Source organism: Lineus longissimus, chromosome 5, assembly GCF_910592395.1.
Source record: "Lineus longissimus chromosome 5, tnLinLong1.2, whole genome shotgun sequence".
In the NCBI taxonomy this organism is placed as follows: Eukaryota; Metazoa; Nemertea; class Pilidiophora; order Heteronemertea; family Lineidae; genus Lineus; species Lineus longissimus.
This window is the reverse complement of record NC_088312.1, coordinates 9,349,487-9,369,268: the sequence shown is the minus strand read 5'-3', so window position 1 is coordinate 9,369,268 and position 19,782 is coordinate 9,349,487. Positions and strand designations below refer to the sequence as shown.

At 41.8% G+C, this 19,782-nt stretch overlaps 1 protein-coding gene and 1 long non-coding RNA gene across 5 annotated transcripts; one reads left to right on the top strand and one right to left on the bottom strand.

Moving 5' to 3' along the window:
- The first annotated feature begins 1,300 nt into the window (after positions 1-1,300).
- On the top strand, positions 1,301-8,285 carry LOC135488056 (uncharacterized). The gene is made up of 4 exons (XR_010446915.1): positions 1,301-1,486; positions 1,593-1,673; positions 4,221-6,220; positions 6,529-8,285. It is a non-coding gene; the product is annotated as an uncharacterized LOC135488056 (long non-coding RNA).
- Positions 8,286-10,603: 2,318 nt separating this feature from the next.
- On the bottom strand, positions 10,604-18,196 carry LOC135488183 (origin recognition complex subunit 3-like). Of its 4 annotated transcripts, none has more exons than XM_064772674.1 (18): positions 18,178-18,196; positions 16,869-16,911; positions 16,646-16,737; positions 16,168-16,470; positions 15,678-15,779; positions 15,253-15,398; positions 14,745-15,018; positions 14,504-14,637; positions 14,324-14,387; positions 14,102-14,218; positions 13,655-13,734; positions 13,113-13,252; positions 12,769-12,866; positions 12,382-12,473; positions 11,969-12,110; positions 11,533-11,649; positions 11,211-11,278; positions 10,604-10,997 (listed from the first exon to the last, which is right to left on the bottom strand). In XM_064772674.1, exons 4-18 carry the CDS (start codon positions 16,453-16,455, stop codon positions 10,892-10,894), a joined length of 1,968 nt encoding a protein of 655 aa, XP_064628744.1. In that variant the 5' UTR covers positions 16,456-16,470; positions 16,646-16,737; positions 16,869-16,911; positions 18,178-18,196; the 3' UTR covers positions 10,604-10,891. The 4 variants fall into 4 exon arrangements, with proteins under 4 accessions (XP_064628744.1, XP_064628741.1, XP_064628742.1 ...); XM_064772671.1 differs by lacking the exon at positions 18,178-18,196 and adding an exon at positions 17,840-17,973; XM_064772672.1 differs by lacking the exon at positions 18,178-18,196 and adding an exon at positions 17,840-17,973 and having other exon boundaries at positions 14,102-14,215.
- Positions 18,197-19,782: the final 1,586 nt, after the last annotated feature.

The following is a 19,782-nucleotide window of genomic DNA, read 5'->3' as shown; positions in this document are numbered from 1 at the left end:
AGTCTCTAAAACAAAAACTACTGAACAGAATCGGTCGATCTTGGTATCATTCTTCTTCTAGAAAGATTCCCCATCCACTGAATCAATAGTTTTAACCCCCTGGTAGTGGAAGTATTGGGTTGTTTTTTCTGGACCACCCTGTATATGTGCATTTTCAATGCAAAATCATAACTACCTGTTTCGCAAGAATTCCTTGAAATTCGGCTACACATAGTCGATTTGTCTTGCACAACTCGTGAAGGGCATCAGCAACATTGAGTCTGAAGAATTCCATGCCCGATACTAATGTTGGTAGTTTGTAAGCAGTAAATTACAAACCATCAAAAATTGATAAATAAACCCACGTGCACTGTTGTTATCGTCGTTGCTCATTTCCGCTGTGGCCGAAAGGTGATTGAGACGGATTGAAGACCGATTTGTGGCATTGGAAAGTGTTAAAGAGAATGTAGTCACCGTGGGTTATCAGTCATACCCTAATATGTAAAGAGCAAGCTCTAGTGAACTCACACAACTGTTTGACATGGGGGAGCCCCCCCAAACCCCGTCCTTCTGAAATATTTAGTCAGTACATTGGGGGATGAGTCCCCCAAACCCCCTCCCCCGTTCTCTGCGACGTCGTAACTGTGGGTGCGGCGCGTCATGAATGCATGATCGGCCAACGCGCGGCCCATATGGAATGCGACAAACTGTAGCGCTTTCTCCGGATCGGTAATTAGTGCGGGCATCGATAGATAGCGCAAGCATCGACCGATGGGCTTGGATCCAGGGTTCACCTCAAGACAGTGAGCCCGGGAATCCGTTAGTCACTCACTGTGAGCACAAGATTGATGTGGTCGTCGTCTGCTATTTGTGCTAATACAGACGACTCACGAGCAGGAAGACGTTTTTTTATGCTTCGCGGTCGTGAGCTGAAAAGAGGAATAGACTATGAGAAAATTATGAAGTTTTGAATTTTTTGGGAATTTTTTCCCCCCAAAGTTGTGGGTGTGGCCACAGCATAGAGATTTGACCAGCCATAACTCTCAGCTAAACAGGCGGAGCAGCATAAGCTATCAATTCATCTGAGCGCACCCAACGTACGCGAAAACGGACCACGGGCTTTCAATCGCTCGAAAAAATTGCCATGTGTGAATACCACTGGCTATAAATTTCAACAATCATGTTACGTCACGTAGACTCCTTTAAAAATACCACAAAAGCCAAGTTTCCGCGAAGTTATGTCAATTGTTGTCCGACTCCTGTTCATCCGACCGTGACCTCAGTATATTGACCAATCAGCTTTATATCGTGAGCATTTTCGTGTATGGGTCAATGAATTTGATTGAAAATCACAATTTGAATAGATGAGTGGTTTGGTAACCTCTCTGACGTAACGTACTCAATACGGGGCGTTGAATTTGGCTGTGCTCCTGGTATGACAGACCGGTTTTGGGAACACAAGCGTTCAGTTGTGTCGACGCCAAGTCTAAGCATTGGTTCAACATTGGTGAGTTCATCCTGATTTCTCCATAACTTTTTCTCCCCAAATTTTGCGACTATTGTCTGATACAATGTACAATCTTATCTTATCTTTTCATTTTCATTTCTTGCAGACGCCAGACACGTTGTCCTGTCTAGTACACCCAATGCTGCCCAACCGATTTATCACAAGATACGACGTGAACACCACCATGGTGAGTTATTTTTCTCTATCGAAACTTCCTTGATCGCACATACATGTATTCTTTTGAAACTTCTCACCTCTGCAGCAGTGGCAGATCCAGAAATTTGGGAAAGGAGCGGGGGGGGGGGCGCGCTGCCCCACCAATGAGAACTCATGATAGAGCCGAAGGTGCAATCCTTAAAATGAGGGGAGGGTTCTTGAGGAGAGGTGCCCTAAAATATCAAAGAGGGATGACTCATGCGGGACCCCTAAATCCGCCACTGCTGTTCTAAATATTTCCACACTCGGCTCAGCTGACCTTTGAAAGGAGGACACTGTTAGACCATACGGCCTAACTACAGAATAGCCGGGACAGTAGTAGCTCTGTACATTATGTACACTCTGTCCCTCGTTTGGGTTTTTATGCATTTTTATGTGTGGTCACGAAGATGATAAATGTGAATAATGACACCAATGCATTGGCCCTGCGGTCACGTGTATGGCTGGCGGGAGTGGACAAATATCTGAATTAAGGGTCGGGATAAATCAGATTTATACCACGACTATATTCATAATAGTAGACAGCCAATCAGACCCCCGCATTTCATGAATTATGGTGACCATTAAATCTGAATTATACCACGACATAAATGAATCAACCCACGACTATAATCGTTTTAGACCCACGACTATATTCGTAATAGCAGACAGCCAATCAGAGAGCCGAATTTATGGACGGAAGTGCGATTTATGGACGCCGGAAGTGCGATATATGGACGCCATAAATAGCACTTCCGGCGTCCATATATCGCACTTCCGGCGTCCATAAATCGCACTTTCGTCCATAAATTCGGCTCTCTGATTGGCTGTCTGCTATTACGAATATAGTCGTGGGTCTAAAACGATTATAGTCGTGGGTTGATTCATTTATGTCGTGGTATAATTCAGATTTAATGGTCACCATAATTCATGAAATTCGGCTCTCTGATTGGCTGTCTGCTATTATGAATATAGTCGTGGTATAAATCTGATTTATCCCGACCCTTAATTCAGATATTTGTCCACTCCCGCCAGCCATACACGTGGTGGCTTTCAAAGATATCCTTGTGCCGCCGGTAGGAAGCTGCTGAAAGCCGCAGCAAACCAGCAGCAAACAAAACACTTAGGCTACTTAAAATCTCTTTCGGGAGGAGTAATAATCTCGTCACAAATGAGTTTTACCTATAGCTCCTATACAAGTATAAAGATGGTGTGCGAAGATAAATTTCGACCATTTTGTTTCCATTTTAATATCTAACTGTATGCGCCCGCCCGCGAATTTTTTCCTGAACCTTTCGGGCAGTACAGTGTACATTTGTACACAGGTTCTCAGCCAATCATATTCCGATACATCTGTGTCGTCATCGGGGCGTCATCATGAAACTTAGAAGTAAGCTTGTATTGTTTTGTGCTTGTTAATCAAATTTGAAGCATACAGTATCAAAATATACTGGAGGAAGACCATACACACGAGGCAGTATCGAAAGACAAGTCTCATTGCAGAGAAACACATTCCTACTGGAGGAAGACATTCACATGATACAAGTCTCATTCTATATTCATGCTCAATAAATGATACTAGCATTGTGCCCGTGGCGCAGGCAGGCTCAAATGGGCTTTACCTTGAATAGATTGAATTGCAATGAAAATCTAATGCAATAGAACTGCACACATGCGTTTGTTTACAATTTCTTTCCCCGCGAAATCTCGAAGATCAGGTGACCTGCAATCGTGGATTGAAAATAACATTAACCTTGGTTCAGCAGGTCAACAGGAACAGGCTGTTCCAATCATCCCCCTACAGCCAGCTGTTCAACAGGTAGTGTTTGTCACCCCATAGGGAGTGCAGGTAATTGATTAATCCCCTGCATAACTAAACAGCAATGGCATGGCTTCTGTGAGTGGTGAGGAGAATTGACAGTGTCCGATTAAAAATCCCTCATTACTGCTCCGCTGAAGTAAATTTCCGAAAATAAACATAACGTTGCATCAGGATAACATATCACCTGCAAACGTGCAAAATTTCGAGACGAAACACTACCCCCAAATGGCACTTTATCGAGCCGCCTTATAGTATTATGATATAGATCTGAAGGACTATCCCTTGGATCTTGGAGATGGGCTATTGTTATTGTCCTTTCTGTAGGTATGTTGCAGGCAGCAGAAATAACTAAAATATCTAAAATCCAAATAACAAGGGAAAAGAAACGAGTTATAAAAATAAAATATAAAGAGTAAAAAAGAAAAAGAAAAATGTTGTCCACAACCCGATTCGAACTCACGACCTTTGGATCGAACATCGTATTCTGCCATTTCTGACGAGCACTCTCACCAACTGCTCTAAAGTTTCTAAGACGTCTGACGTCATGTATTTGTCGAAATCTGATTGGCTGAAAGTCCCTGTACAAATGTACACTATAGTGCCCAAAAGGTTCAGGAAAAAAAATTCGCTACCCGCCCTTTTCAGATAGACAATTATCCCATCTATCACTTCGCTCTATCTACCGTAGCGGTCATGGCCAATTCTTTTTTCTTTCAGAAGCACCGATGTCCTTTGAACTTTCAAGAAATGGTTGGGTTTGGTCAAGGGACTGGTATTGGATCTGATATATTATCATTGTTGTCACACCTTTTCGCTAAATATGAGGTCTTGAAGATGCTTGGTATTGCTCCTTGTGAGGTGTTACCCAATGTTAATGACGCCTGTCTGTATAAGTGGTACATACTTGACACCTATGGCGAAGGATGAGCCAGTTATTTTCGAGTTTGTACTTTGGGTGCATCTCGTTCCTCGGGTTGCATTGCGCCCGCGACCCCATAGGAGTTCCTGGTCTTGTCTCTTCGCCCCCAACCCCGATAAACTCTGTGTACCGTGAACGAATGCTCATCAGGTCGACAGTTATTTGACGACGTAAATCCATCCATATTAACTGGCGCTGCGGCTGCGCTCAATAGACTCCGTTGGGGAGTCTGAGCCTGATAGGGTGTACCAGTCCAGCCGGTTATGTACGGTTGGTATGCTCTATGATATGGATCTCCAGCCACCTGTCAGCTAGGGGCAGACCCCAGTGTCTCAACCCTGGGTCTCAGAGGCGGTAACTTCTAGTCAGGCAGCGCGCTATGTCTGGTTAGGCGACATGGGTTACCAGGGCATCCACAGCCAAAATGGTTTGCACATGGAGGTCATCGCGACCGACTTGTGAGGGGGAAGAAGTGATGTCCATGGCGGTTTCAAATTGATCTGACGACCCCCGCGTCTTCTGGACAGGGAGGGGTTCATGTGGCCAAATCCTGTCAGCTAAATCCTATCGTTAGCATCGTTCGCGGTACATGGAAACCAAGGGCATGGAACCCTTTTTTGTCTTGGTTTAATTTCTCTGAGGATTTCAATGATGATATATATATTTAGATCCACAGGTATGGTACATGTGGCGACTCGCCACATGAACATTTTAAAAGTTTTTTTCGAGCATTGTTAAAAGTTATGAGAATAAATTTCTTCTTTGGACGTGTTTTTTTTACCAGAATGACAATCAAAAAGTTTGTCACTGGAGAATTTCCCCATCCCCCACCCCAGCCCCAGAATAATATACAGACTAAATAGTATCTTTGGACTGTACTGGTAATATAGGTCAGTCACGAAAAATAAAATATATATTGGACTGTACTGGTAATATAGGTCAGTCACGAAGAATAGAATATGTATTGGACTGTACTGGTAATATAGGTCAGTCACGAAAAATGAAATATATATTGGACTGTACTGGTAATATAGGTCGGTCACGAAGAATATAATTATATTGGACTGTACTGGTAATAGAGGTCAGTCAAAAAAAAGAAATATATATTGGACTGTACTGGTAATATAGGTCAGTCACGAAAATATCTGAAAGTCTGTGCCCCATTGTTGACGAATATAATATCGTGAGGACTTTATCAATAGTCACGGTCCCTGGCCCCTCCCACATAAAAATCATTAGCAAGGTCACTGCAGGCAATAGCTTCAGCATTGTTATTGTATAAACATGTCTTAAACATTATAAACGGCCCTATTTGTGGGGTTACATTAGGTTCTTGCTGGGGTAATGATGTCCATGTCCGATTCTGCGTTTGTGGACTTGTAAATCAGTCCAGCAGTGACATTGCGTTTTGTGGACATGTTAAAGTCTGTCCCGCAGTACCACAGTTTCACCCCAGCATTTACCAATAAGACCTGCACGTGACCTTAAAGTAAATAGCTATGCAAGTGTGGTCGAGACAAAACGCGATGTATGCATTGGAAGAAGGAAATCTGCGAAGAGCAGCTGGAACTGTCTGTCCAGCTCTCGTTTATGAAACAATGGGCGATTTGAAAGACGTCTCCTGAACAGATCGCCCATTGTTCACTGAAGCAGCATTCGAATTGTCTCCAATTTTTTCAGGTGGATTGCTCCATCTCGTGTGGTTTCGCTGTCCCGTCCCTAGAATCGAGCCAACGCGACCGAGGCCACTTCTGAGAGATAAATATTCAGGATGCCAGATTTGTGGAACACAATTGAGGTAAATGAGATAAAATTCGATAAGCTGGCAACAGTTGATGAAATGAGGCTTTAGGTCCGTCATCATGTAACTGATATTGGGACAAACCCGAGGCAGGTTGACCACCATTACCTGACAATTCAATTTAATTGATTCATCTTATTAGTGCCAATGAGGCTGTCACATACATAAACATGTGTACAGACATATTACTGATATGCTATAATAGAAGATTTTTAAAAAAACGTCATGAAAAATGATCAAATACCTTCATTTCTTAAATTGTATATTTCAATGTTTCTTATCTAAATCTTCCCTTTCTATTCCAGGCCAGTAGTCAAGAGCCATGATCAGGGAACAGCAGTTTCCAACGGAATTGACCCTTTTCTTGTTGTAATTCATGCTGTTGGCTCAGAATGGGTTGACACTCACCTGTTTTGGACCCTGAAAATTAAACATCGAACATTGTTACTCTTTGTTAAAAGTGAACGATGCAAAATATGTGCTTACTAGCATTGTACCCGTGGCGCAGGCAGGTTCAAATGGGCTATACCTTGAACAGATTGAATTGCAATGAAAATATAATGCAATATCAAAGGAGCAATATCGAAGAGACAAATTAAACCAACCATTTGTCCACAGACTCGGACCCTGTGGCGTGCTGTATGCGTGCATATAAAAGTAAATCAATTGGTCCGAATGAGATGATGAGGCAATGTGAATATACCTCGTTCCTTAGTCAGCAATATGCCCCTTTTTATACGGAGATGACGGAGAACCCAGATAGCCCTTCACATGTCGGCCTCCAAATGGCTCGGACCAATGGCACTATCACTACTAAAACTTTAAAATGCGTGCTCCTCCTACATGTAGCATGATCTCGGGCAAGGCACTTAGTCGACAGGCAAGCACCGTGAGCAGCTCCTTGATAAGGCCATGCCAAGTTCAGAGTGCCTCTTCAGATACATCAAGTTTTGAAAGCTGTGGTGAGCACATAAACATACCTTTGAAAATCCCTTCATAATCAAGGGCTAGCTCTGGCTAATACAGTACCAATATACGATAGACCATCAATTTGACCCCAGCTCCTTACTGCGGGAAAACCCAAGTCCAGCAACCAAAAGTATCAAAATACATTTTTGTTTACATTTGAACTGCACACATGCGTTTGTTTACAATTTCTTTCCCGCGAAATCTCGAAGATCAGGTGACCTACAATCGTGGATTGAAAATAACATTAACCTTGGTTCAGCAGGTCAACACGTGTACAGGCTGTTCCAATCATCCCCCTACAGCCAGCCGTTCAACAGGTAGTGTTAGTCACCCCACAGGGAGTGCAGGTGATTCATTAATCCCCTGCATAACTAAACAGCAATGGCTTGGCTTCCGTGAGTGATAAGGAGAATTGACCGTGTCCGATTAAAAATCTCTCATTACTGCTCCGCTGAAGTAAATTTCCGAAAATAAACATGACGTTGCATCAGGATAACATATCACCTGCAAACGCGCAAAATTTCGAGACGAAACACGACCCCCAAATGGCACTTTAGCGAGCCGCCTTATAGTATTATGATATAGATTCCTGAAATCAATAGCACTTCATGTATGTACTCGCTGATCCAGAATATTGCTATTTTATGTTCCGTTTTCAATGTGGCAATCCATTTACCGTATCTGAGCTATTTCACAGCACAAGAAGTGCAACATTACAACAATGGAGCTATTTCTTGATCACAGCAAAAATGTGTTCTACATTGTTTTACTCAAATGATGCATGGATGAGCCTTATTGACATATTGTTTTCAAGAGGAATTGGTTGTAGGTTTTCTTTCTTTTTTAACAGAAGGCCTATATTTTAGGTAGGATATTATTTACACTATAGGCCCATATCAGTTTTGAGATCAATTTCCTCTTGAAGACAATAAACGTCAATCGAGTCTCTGCACCATTTTGATTGGGCGGTTTTGGGCTAAAATACGGTACAAGAGAATGCTCCATTGGTGTTAACAGAATATGTCATTGTTTTGATCAGCATGGTAGTTCTTGCCACCTTGAAAGCGGTCACGGTAACTTACGACTTGTACATTGTTCAATTGTTATTATGCTATTGTCATTGTCATTTGCCTTTGCCCCCTCCCCCCCCCCCCAATCCTTATTGACACTCACAGTGCACCACCCTCCATCCCATGCCCCGCATGCGCACTGATCCAACTTCTGATACCTTGACACGCTTGCTCAAGCGGCGTCAGCAGTATCAACGTTGCGTTATTGTATTCAAAGTTTTGCATTATTCATATGTATGTACTTGCCAAATAAATGTTGTCATATCATAACCTTCGTCTCTTGTCCTTCGGTCATAAGTATGCGGATCACTCCCAACAAGTTCGATTGACACACTACACTATCTTCACGTGCAACAAAATTTTACGGTCAGCCTTTTCTGATTCCGCATGCCGGCCACTAATTCTAAGTTTTGTAGTATATATTATATTCTTGCCCAATAAAAGTTGCCATATCATCAGGCTTTGTCTCTTGTCCTTCGGTCTCTCAGCGTGGGGGACATTCTCGAAAAGTTCGATTTATGCACTTACCAAACGACACCAAATGCACCTTCCTCAACAAAATACCTCACGCCTGCGGACAGGGACGAAATAGCCCAGAGTCTGTACCGTAACTTAATTTGCATCCCGTTTCAATCCAGAATGACATATCATCAGCCTTTGTCTCTTGTCCTTCGGTCTTTCAGCGTGGGGGACACTCTCGAAAAGTGAGATTTATGCACTTACCAAATGCACCTTCTTCACCAAAAATACTTCACGCCTGTGGTCAGGGACGAAATACCCCAGAGTCTGTACCGTAACTTAATTTGCATCCTGTTTTAGCCCCGAATGAGATAGCCAACTTGTATGTAAGCAGTTGACGATCGAGAAGAAGAGACAGTTTTTCCAAGCCTTGCGGAGACCAACGTCTATGTATGACGATAGTTCTGAAGAGCTCTGTCTGGTTTCCTGTATCTGTATAGTCATCATGGTATCAATGCTTGAGCCGATTTACGAATATCGCGTAACTGAACTTAAGCAGGATTTCATGACACCACAGACCATCTTTCATACATCTTCGCTCGTGAGGGCTTGCGAAATCTGCCTAGATAAAAATATTTAACTGACAAAGTCCCATTTCTCCTCTACTCACGAAAAATAACTGGCGCTCAATGTGTGTATCTATGTGTCCCTGGAGTTCGAAGGATGTGACATTACAGAGCGTCCGATTTAGTCTCGTAAAGAGACGCGAATTATTCCAGGACATTCAAACTTGTGTTGTATCCTATCCTTACGATGTATGGTTATCCCTGCAGAGGTGCTAAAAGCCCTGTCTCTTTAGTATTGTATGAGGCATCCTGCAGACAGTCCGCTGTACGCTCCTGAGAGAGACACTGACACCCCATCTCTGCCCAGAGTAACCCGTGCTTAGAGTAACTCCTCAAACACTACTCGAGTACTTCTTGGGTGGTACCTGATACGAGACAACTAACTGAGCTATAACTAACCTGAAGTGCTATTTGATAAGGGCACATGAGCTGTGTCCCTTTAGTTCGAAGGATGTGACACCTCACAGTGTCCAATGCAGCTCCTTGAGAGAAAAAGACACTAATACATTCACAGGACTTTCAAACTGCTGGGAGCGTCCCTACAGCAGTATGGGCAGTGAAGCGGACAACCCTGTTCCTCCAGTGTTAGTCTTGGGGGTAACTGATTTGGCATTACCTCGTATGGGCATGGAGGTACCTCCATGGTATGGGCAACTCGTCTTGCGAGGGTGCAGATTGTGTGTCCCTTGTTTCCACACTTGACTGTCTCCAGAGTAACTAAAGAAGATGGTCAAAACCAACCAATGAGGGCACCCTAAAGGATTGTAAGAAAGCTTGTACCAGAAGCGAGGAATTGGAATATTTTGGATAGGGACAACCTCCACAGCCTTGTATATAGAAAACAATTCCAAGTCTCTGTCGGCCAACCAAAATTTAGGGAACTGCAGACAATGGCACAACCCTCACGAAAAAGATCTGATCGGGAGTTTACCATGCTCTCCATGCTGAATGCAGTGTGCCATCAGTTTACCACAGTGAATTGTGGATTTACCATGGTGAAATTGAGACACATTTTAACTGAAGTAAACAACTATTACCATGAGGTATCGAGGACAGTCGATCAGGCCACAAATCCAGATATACTGAGAGCATCACTGAAGTATATCCAGTTTAGACCAATCAAAGGACACAATGTCACAAGGGATTGCCAGCAAATCACAATCACAAAACAATCCAGGTGAAAATCATACAAGAAAAATATACTAATTCATACCAAATAAATACTTTATTTCATTTTACAACTACATGCAATTATTTGGAAATGAAGAGGTCCTTGGACATTCATATTGAGAAAATTCATACCACAACGTACGCTGACAGAACCTTCAGGCTTTAGGAAGATTTCAGGATTTTGGGTTTGTTAGTACTGCAGGCAATCAGCCCTATGAGAGCAACCCAAATGCAGTGTTGGTCTTAAACTTCTGACCGCTGATTCATTATGCTTTCACAATTATAGAACACTCCACCATTACTGATCCTCCAAGTCCAATAGTAAATGCTAATTGATTATCCATATCCTGAGAATTCAGCTCACTTTGGCTGCGTCAATATCCACCCCAAGTCAACCTGGCCACATGATCCGTCTTACGTTTTGTTGGTTTAATAAATCCTAGAAACTGAAGTTCAGATACAGCTCGGATAAATCGTGCTCTGAGATGAAGTTAAGGTTCAATAGAAATAAAGATAAAACTACAGCAGGACATTTTCAACATAATTGATTGAGTTGCAAGTGAAAACCTAACCTTCCCAACCAAGAAATACTGGTACACACGGTATTGGCTAATTTCTGAATCTACCACAAATACATAGGCAAATCTCTTTATTTTCATAACTATCATCTTATACTTAAAATTGAAAGGATACTGCAGTGTTTTATCTGGCTTCCGGGATGATGCTTTCTCCTCTGTTGCTGTGACAATCATTATAAATGCCTACAAGATAAAAACCATAATTTCTATAATTAGCATGTAAGGGATGTGGTGTTCCCCTACCTTTGGCCACTGTTGCCCAAGTTTGGCATGCAGAGTGCGTCCAGATTCCCGGACCAGCATTCATTTGTGCAGGACATCCAAGAGAGATGGGGTACTGTCTTTAGTGAATCAATAGTACAACATGCATTTTAAATGGAGATGATCATGTATGTGTCCAATCATTTTGATGTTCTCCCAATAATTCATCTATTTACCTGTAACCAATCATAGAGGTTGATAAGCCTGCCACACTCCAAGTGTAACTTGTAAACAATGCAGATGTCAGGGAGATCAGGTGTGACTGAGGACGTGTCTTGTTTGAGGACATCATTCTGGAAGAGCAACAATTTAGGCTTTAGAAAAAATTGATTTTGGCAACTCACGTGAGAGTTTTGCACACACAAAATCAAAGACAACGTTTCAGTTTAGCAGGATCCTTATGGAGTTTAGGTGAAATCTATTGAGCTGAAATATCATACGATTTATATAACAGAACACAGCCATGAACAAAATTAAAACATCATGATCTTCATTAACATAGTAGAGCAATTATATCAGAAACTGTAAAGTTCAGGCATGTTTGGTAAAACCAATTAACCAAGCTATCTCACAGAAACAGGAGTCTGAACCACCATAGATTTAGTTCTTCACCTGTAAGTAGAAGTATGGATTACTGAGAGCTGTATGGATGGCAGCCCTTGGGGATGCATTCATGTGTTTCTTCACTTCATTGGCCGCATCGTAATAAACAGCTTCATGGAGAGGGAACTGTTTGTAGCACCGGAGATACTGCCTGGAAGGAAAGAGAAAGACATGTCAAGAAATGATACCCGACAACATTTTGTCAGCAGAGTCAATGCATTAAAATATACCTCTGCACAATTTCCCTTTCCAATGATCAAATCCTTCTTCCATGGTTGTGACTGTCTCCAAACTAGATGTGCCACATGCAAAGATCTAATCTTCAATTAGACACCTGCAAGGTCCCAGTGCAAGAGACAGCCTTTCCATGTTGATCTTCTCAACTCAGATTATCTTGGTTTTTGAGAGCTATCCCTTCTTACCTAAATAATAACTCAAAGTAGTCAATCGCCTCATTCCTCACCGCCTCGTAGACAGTCAGTTTCTTCTTTTTCTGTTTGATCTCTTGGAGTTTCTGCAACAAAGGCAACTTTTACAGCCCACCTTCAATTGACATACTAAAGTATACCAGGCTTTTGGTCTCCTACTAGAAAAATTACCCTTGGCTAAGGTACTGTAAGGTATTTGTAGGGTATTAGAGGGTAAATGAGGGGGTAATTTGGCCCGGCCCAGGTAGCAGACTACAAACAGCCCTCCTAGTAGCTGTGCTCCTCCACACAGCATCTACTTATTTTGTATCTTGCTTAAAAAGTAGCCATTACGATCAGGCATATGAGTCTTAATGCAAACACTTGTCACATTGAACCAACCTGTTGGAGGTCTTTCATGCTCATCTTCTTCTTTGGCAATGCTGTAAGTGGCTCTGGCTCTGCATCATCCTCTTCCGGGTTAGCCATGTTGGCAAGCTCTAAGAGAAACAAGCTGAAGAATCACAACCACATAACAAGACTAACTTCATTTCAGTGCATGACGAGGTCATAACCTTGTCTAAAAGGGAATCAGGCTGAGGAGCAGTTCAAGCACCATGCGCTGGTTTGAAATATCAATCACTTTAGTTAGCCCTTTGGTTTTCACATCTGAAGTGTTAATAGCATCAACCCTGACCACAACTTGACATTTCTCTTGACAAAATCCAACTTCTAATTTTTGTTACCTTCAATGTTATCAAATTTTGAGGCCAATTCTAGCATCTTCTCCACAGCTTCCTGCAGTTCCTCCGGCAGGTCAACCACCTGTAGAAGCTTCTCAGTGCATTGCTGTACCAGGTCTAGCAGCTCATCCCTTGACATGGCTCTAAAACAAGACAGATACTGTCAATACATTCATGAGCTTTATGATGAGTGGTCTACCACTTCCCAATGACGGACCGATATTTCGGTCCAGAGCGCCAAGACACACGCTACAAAGGACTGAAATACCAGTTTAATGAAGTCATGATCAAAATATTATGACACAAGGCAAAAGATATGACAACAAGGATCATCTATCATGTAGTGAGGACATGAGAAAGATAACCAAAAGTCTGAAAATGTTCTACAGAGCAATCAAGGAGGTGGTGGTAGAACTTCCCCTATGTTGTTCCATGTCCAAAGGAGGTGATGTGACATTGTCTTGGATGTTCTGACAGTGTTTTAAATTGACTGTGTCACACCCCTTGGACTGAATCCACCCACTCAACAAGGAATCATTTCTTACCGGAGTAGACCCATTGCCTCTTTGTACTCCTCCCTGTCAACAATCTGGCTCTGGAGGCACATGTGATACAATTCACGGGTCTTAAAGAGAACAAGAATAAATTCAATATTAGTGTTGTTCAACACATGAATGACAGCATGGCAAATTATTTATGCAGATTGACTCCGGGGTACCCATGATACTAACTAATTGTCCTAGCTTCTTACCTTCCTCTAAGAGGGCTATCAGAACTAGGAAGAGTTGCTTTTTTCAGCAAAAAGATATTGACTGGTTTAAAAACCAGGGTGCATTATGACCTTGTCCTTTCTATTGAGAGTATTGGTACCAATAAACTAAAATTAGCACTAATCAATGCTTGCACTTGTGGTACACAATCAAATAGAGTAAAATAAACAGATGTGAGGTTGCAATGATGGATAGGTTGTGCTTTCCCATAAAGTGACTGACCTGCTTTCCTAGCGGATGCTTTGGAAGTCCAGCTGTGAGAATGTTGAGGCACTCCAACACTGGGAAGAAGTAGGAATGATAGGTTTCAAGGTTGTGCATGAATGTTGGTAAAAGCTTCTGCAAAAAAAGATGGACAGCATGGATGGTTTTGGTCACGACGAGGTCAATTTTTTAGAAAACAGAAATTTTGGAATTTTGGAAAGTGACAAGTGTTCTCCTTACCTTCAGATGGTTGTCATCTTCAAGCAGACGGATCTGCTCGGCAGGTGGCTGGCATTCAACATAACTGAAAAAATCCATAGCTGCAGATTAAGAGGTTGATAAATTACAAATTAGAGTACTTCTAGCCAAAACTTTGAAAAACTTGTTTGAAAAGCAAGTCGGCCGGCCATATAAACTTACCGCATGAACGATGGCGTCTGCCGTATTTTCTCCACTTTTTCTCCAGTAAGTTTCTTGGTGTGTTTGATGAGATCCTCAACAGAACAACACAGACTGCTCAGATGGCGTCCATGAAAGTGATCCATGATACAAAACTGAAAGTAAAATATGAAGATATGATGTGGAGTTTTAGTGTGAGCCTCAAAGGTGTAGCTCCACTGGTCCACCACTGTGACCCAAACTATGAATACTTAGAACTTACTTGGAGCGAGCCCACATAGTTCATGACAGAGAAATCATGGTAGAGGAAGATATCGAGGAGAAGTTGAAACACTTTGCTTCCTAACTTGAATGGGTATTTTGGGGTCATCACCACTTCCTTGACCACCTGAGTCAGATACTTTGTGGATGGTGGTCCGTGGAACTTTTCAAGACAGAGCAACGACGACACTTGATGTGGCAGAAGACGATGGACAGCAGTCACTGCTGTGGCGATACCAAATACCAACACTAGAGGAAGCTGGTCGAGGTAGTTGCTGGAAAACGATGATAATAATTCTAAAGGTAATTAAGATAACCTTTGTTTAGTACAACACTAAGAATTCAACATCAATATGAGAACCAGAGTTGGAGAACCTGCTGATCATTAACAAGGATATCTCCTAAACTATTGACAAAAGGAATTTCAGGTTTGGTTCAAAGAAGCTAACTTCTTACAGACAGACAGTGACAGGCATGCTTTTACTTTGGACTTTAAGTACATGTATTACCTGCATGTAGAAATGAAATCCTGCAGGACATGTGGGTTGAAGCTTTCCAGGTCTTCCAGAACTATAACAACAGGAGGATGATCTGGCATGCCTAAGACTTTGCCATCTGTTGATTTACGTTTCTTGGGAGAATGACTCCTCTTCCTCTGAAAAGAGAACTGCACTGAATCAACCAACCAAGTAAAAAACTTACAGTCATGGACTTTTTTGTAACTTACTTTTACCCATGACCTAAGAGCCGATCAACATCGGTGCTACCAATATGCCTCTGGCGACCACTCATCATGATAGAAGAACCAGTGTAACTAAGCTAAAGGAAATCAAATTATTAACTGCACTTAGCGTGGCTTCTTTCAAAAGTATACATGAAAAAAAGTTGAAATTATGAAAATAAAATTGCAATATAGGTGTGAGAGAATATTCACCTTATTCAAGTGGTTATACCAAGCACTCAGGACAGGCATTGTGCAGCTGATTTTTTTAACATTGACATTGCCACCATCTTCATTATCACTTCCAATATCAAGCTGAAATATAAACAGAGAAGTACAGTGGAGCCTCCTTTGTCGACACCTCTCTATTAGGGACAATCTCTTTATTAAGGACACTAGGTTTGGTCCCAAATTGGTTGTTTTCAATCAATTTGACCTCTCCAATCAGACACCTCCTTATCAAGGACAGCATTTGTCAGTCCCGAGGGTGTCCTTAATAGAGATGTTCTACTGTATAGAAAATCAGGCATCCTGAAGAAAAAAATGTGAACTCAATTTCCAGCCACATTTAGATGTACAATATTTTTCAAAGATTAAAGACCCAAGAGTACATCTTGATCCAAATTGATCCATTTATTCAACACCAAGTCTTGTTTTGTCTCTGCAGTCAATACCCCATCACGAAATCGAATTCAAAACTTACAAGGTCTGTCTTTCCCATGAGCTGTCCAGTAATCTTTGTCATGATCTGTTTGGTGTTGGCACAATCCTTTGACTTCAGAACAGCAAGATGTGGCGTGACTTGATCCATCAATAGGTCAAGCAGATTTGTGAACATGACACTGTGGTCTGGTGTGTTGACGCCAGTGATTAGGCCAGCTGTTGGTATCTCATTCATACGAGAACTGGAATGGTTGGCATCCCCTAAGCTGAAGTTTGCATGAGCTGTCTTGATGAACTGGAGGAGATCCTCAAAAATTTTTGAATTCATGCTTGATTGCAAAATCTAGAAGAACAAAACATGAAGTAACAGGATGACGGTGTAAGTGTTGTAGATCCTGGATGATGTAAATGGTTTGACAAGGCTGGATGTGAAGCCCTCACATTATTACTTAGCCTGCTTGGAACACAATATGTAAAAGTAGCCAACAGAGTCATAAATAGCAGGTTATCAATCATACCTGGATATCAGCATTGACCTGCTCCCAATGATCCTGATACAAGTCACAGCGCAAGGAGGCATGGCTGTCATCATCATCAGCAAAGTAATCAGCTGAAAGAGCAAAATTTAGAATTACATTTACATGGAAATAACTTGACATGTGAGTTAAGAAACTATGAAATATCACATCGCATATAATAGACAAAACGGTCTTCAATCAATAAAAAGATATCAAATTTTACCTGCATCAGCTTTCTTTTTCTTTCCCTTGAACACAAAACAACCCTGAAATGACATTTAGACATATGAATAGATTGATAACTGTTTGTCATAAATCCATATACCTGAACCTTTACGAAGTACATTGTTAGTCACTGGTATGATGTGGCGATAATCAAACATTACTACTGTTCGCGGTCTCCAATGAGACCAAAGGACTGCCATGTGACTCCTAGGCCAAGACAGCATAAAGTTTGCTTCCAATCAAGTGCATGATCCATATGTGACCCGTTCCAGCAAAACCAGTCGCATATTGCTCAGAGCTTGGCAGGTTGAGACGGACTGTTTGTTCATTTCACTATTGTCTGCCGTTTGTGAAATCTGACAACATCAATTTCATCTATTATCTTCTGGTGTCATCTAGGCTCATCTTATGTGCGACATGCGACTGGTTTTGCTGGAGCGGGTCACATATGATGTCATGACATTGATGAGTGTCTGTGCAAGTACAGGCCGTAAACAGACTCAGAAGTATAAAAATCCTCCCAAGACTGATAGGCCAATCATTTGGTCTTTGGCATTGCAAACACTGTTCAGTCCCATACTGAATTGTTCCCGCCTCCATTTACTTGTCCTTCCAAATCCAAAACTCAATGCAGTGTCTTTGATTACCTTGAAGCCTTGTCATATTATTGTCACTCCCATTCTGGCATTCACCACATAAGTGGCACATGTCATATACCACTACCAGTAACAACCTGAATGAATGGTCTTCTCTGGCGACCAAAGATAAAAGATGTCAAACAATGGCCCTCTCACAGGATTCTGAGGGGGGGGACTGCCTGGCCAGTGGATTAATTTACTACTAATGGGGGGGGGGGGGGGCGATCCATGACGTTAGATAGTCATAGTGGAGAACCCCACCATCACCAATGCCCACATTTCAACCTGTTCAAATATTGACATTTGTCATCATTTTTGCATATTTAATTACCCTGGACAATGATCCAGTCGTGGTCATTATTCTTCACTTGCTTTAGTAACAAAGTGTTGTGTTTTTTTACCAAAGAAATACGAAAATAGCAAAAATTAATTTCAGATTTCCCACACATGCCACACAGAAAGTCATGACAAGTAAAATACCGATGTACCCTTTGCGGGAAGGTGTAAACCGGTCATCCTAAATTGCGTCCAGTGGCGACCAGTGGCGTCCAACGCGAAATAATAGGGTGTTTATGGTTAAAAATGTTTTCAAGCTCCTAAAACACTTTCAATAAACAAGATTTGGAAGTTTGGTGGCGTTTGCAAACCTAGTATTTGAATAATCATCACCAGAAAACGATCTTAGTATGCCAACCTGATGCCAGATCCCGATTCCGCTTTTTCTATAAATATTCTAAAAATAGTTGGCCCTCTCTCAGACCAACTTTCGTTGATCCAAGATGGCGGTACCACTGAAGCCCTGTTGAAAGGTTACTGTAAATCAGGAGCTATACTAGTCAGTTTCACTGAGACAATTAGTCATACTGTAAAACAGATCAAAATAATTTTTTTCCTTTTTTTCTTTCGGTGACCCATTAAAAAGATTATAATGCATAATATACTGCAATTTCTTTTAAATATATTGAAAGACAAAGAAATGCCAGCCCACCAAACTTAGAAGTTAGAGCATATGCATTCGGAGAGCGCGATCGCTTCTGGGAACCTTTTGGTCGCTCGTGGGACCCACTTTGATGATCGCCGCCCAGACCCTCACGTGACCCGCGTGTTAATAGATGGCGACGGTGTTGTTCCAGGCGGCGGTCGACCTGCATATTTAATGCTTTCCCTGTGTATTTGAGTATAAACTTGTACGATAAATGATAAGCGTGCGTGATCCGTGGTTGATGGATACTAATATCATAATATGGGGGAAGGCGCCGTGGAGGTCTATAGCCAGGGTGGGGTGGGGGTTATAGTTAGGATGATGGTATCATGGCCGTTGACCGAAAAGCAGTGGGGGAGGACCAGGGAATATGGGGGCTATAGATATATTTGAGTATAGATTTATACGATAAATGATAAGCGTTTGTGATCCGTAATTGTGGATACTAATATCATATAATAAATATGTTTTTGTCCGCTCGGAACTGTTTAATCTACAGACATAGGCATCACACTGTAGGCCCTAATAAGATCAATACCCATGTCGTGATTTTACTATTTAGCAAATTTTATCCCGGCAAATTATATTTTAATGTGATTTATCCCGGCAAATTATATATTAATGTGATTTGACAGGTCATATTTAGGCCTAATACTAATAGTGATCAACCTTGTTACTATTGATGGCAAGTAAATACTTAGTTAGTTCATCACCTTTCGTACAGATGGCACTGCAGGTGAGGGGTTTGGTGTGTTTGGGAAAGGTCTCACCTTGAGCGGTTGAGGACAATGTCACAACCAGAGGATTTTTATCTATGGTATGGGTTTGCCAAGGCTTCTTTGAGGGTTTATAACGAATTATAGGCTTTACCCCCCGCATTGATGTATCTGTAGTCGTCACAATCAACTATCATGTCGGTACTTTACGCATATTACATGTCCGTGTATGTAAAGTTTCTTGTACTGTGCTATTAATTATGTAACTTTTCTTGTACAATAAATTTTTTTCACATTTGACAGTACCTAGAGTTTTTGCTTCGTCTTTGCTGTTCGGATGACGTATTTCACTGTACCGGTAATCACTGCTATCTTAGCGGATACACGCTGAGGGTTCCAATAAGAAAACCGTACGAGTGGCAGATCTTCTACGGCTCTGAAAGCAATCACTGTTATCCTTAAGGAGACACAATGAGGGTCCCCAGCAGCGATCAACTTGGTTATCGGAGTAGTCTTGATAGATAATTGGCAGTAATCACTGCTATCCTTAAGGAGACACACTGAGGGTCCCCAGCA

What these genes read in the sequence shown, in the direction of transcription:
- LOC135488183 (XM_064772671.1), bottom strand. Translation starts at nt 17,866, where the DNA reads ATGACCACGACTGGATCATTGTCCAGG. An exon ending in AAAATTTGATAACATTGAAG is followed by an intron (nt 12,867 to 13,112) that starts GTAACAAAAATT and finishes TGTTTCTCTTAG; the next exon opens with AGCTTGCCAACATGGCTAAC. An exon ending in ACCTCTATGATTGGTTACAG is followed by an intron (nt 11,279 to 11,532) that starts GTAAATAGATGA and finishes TTTATCTTGTAG; the next exon opens with GCATTTATAATGATTGTCAC.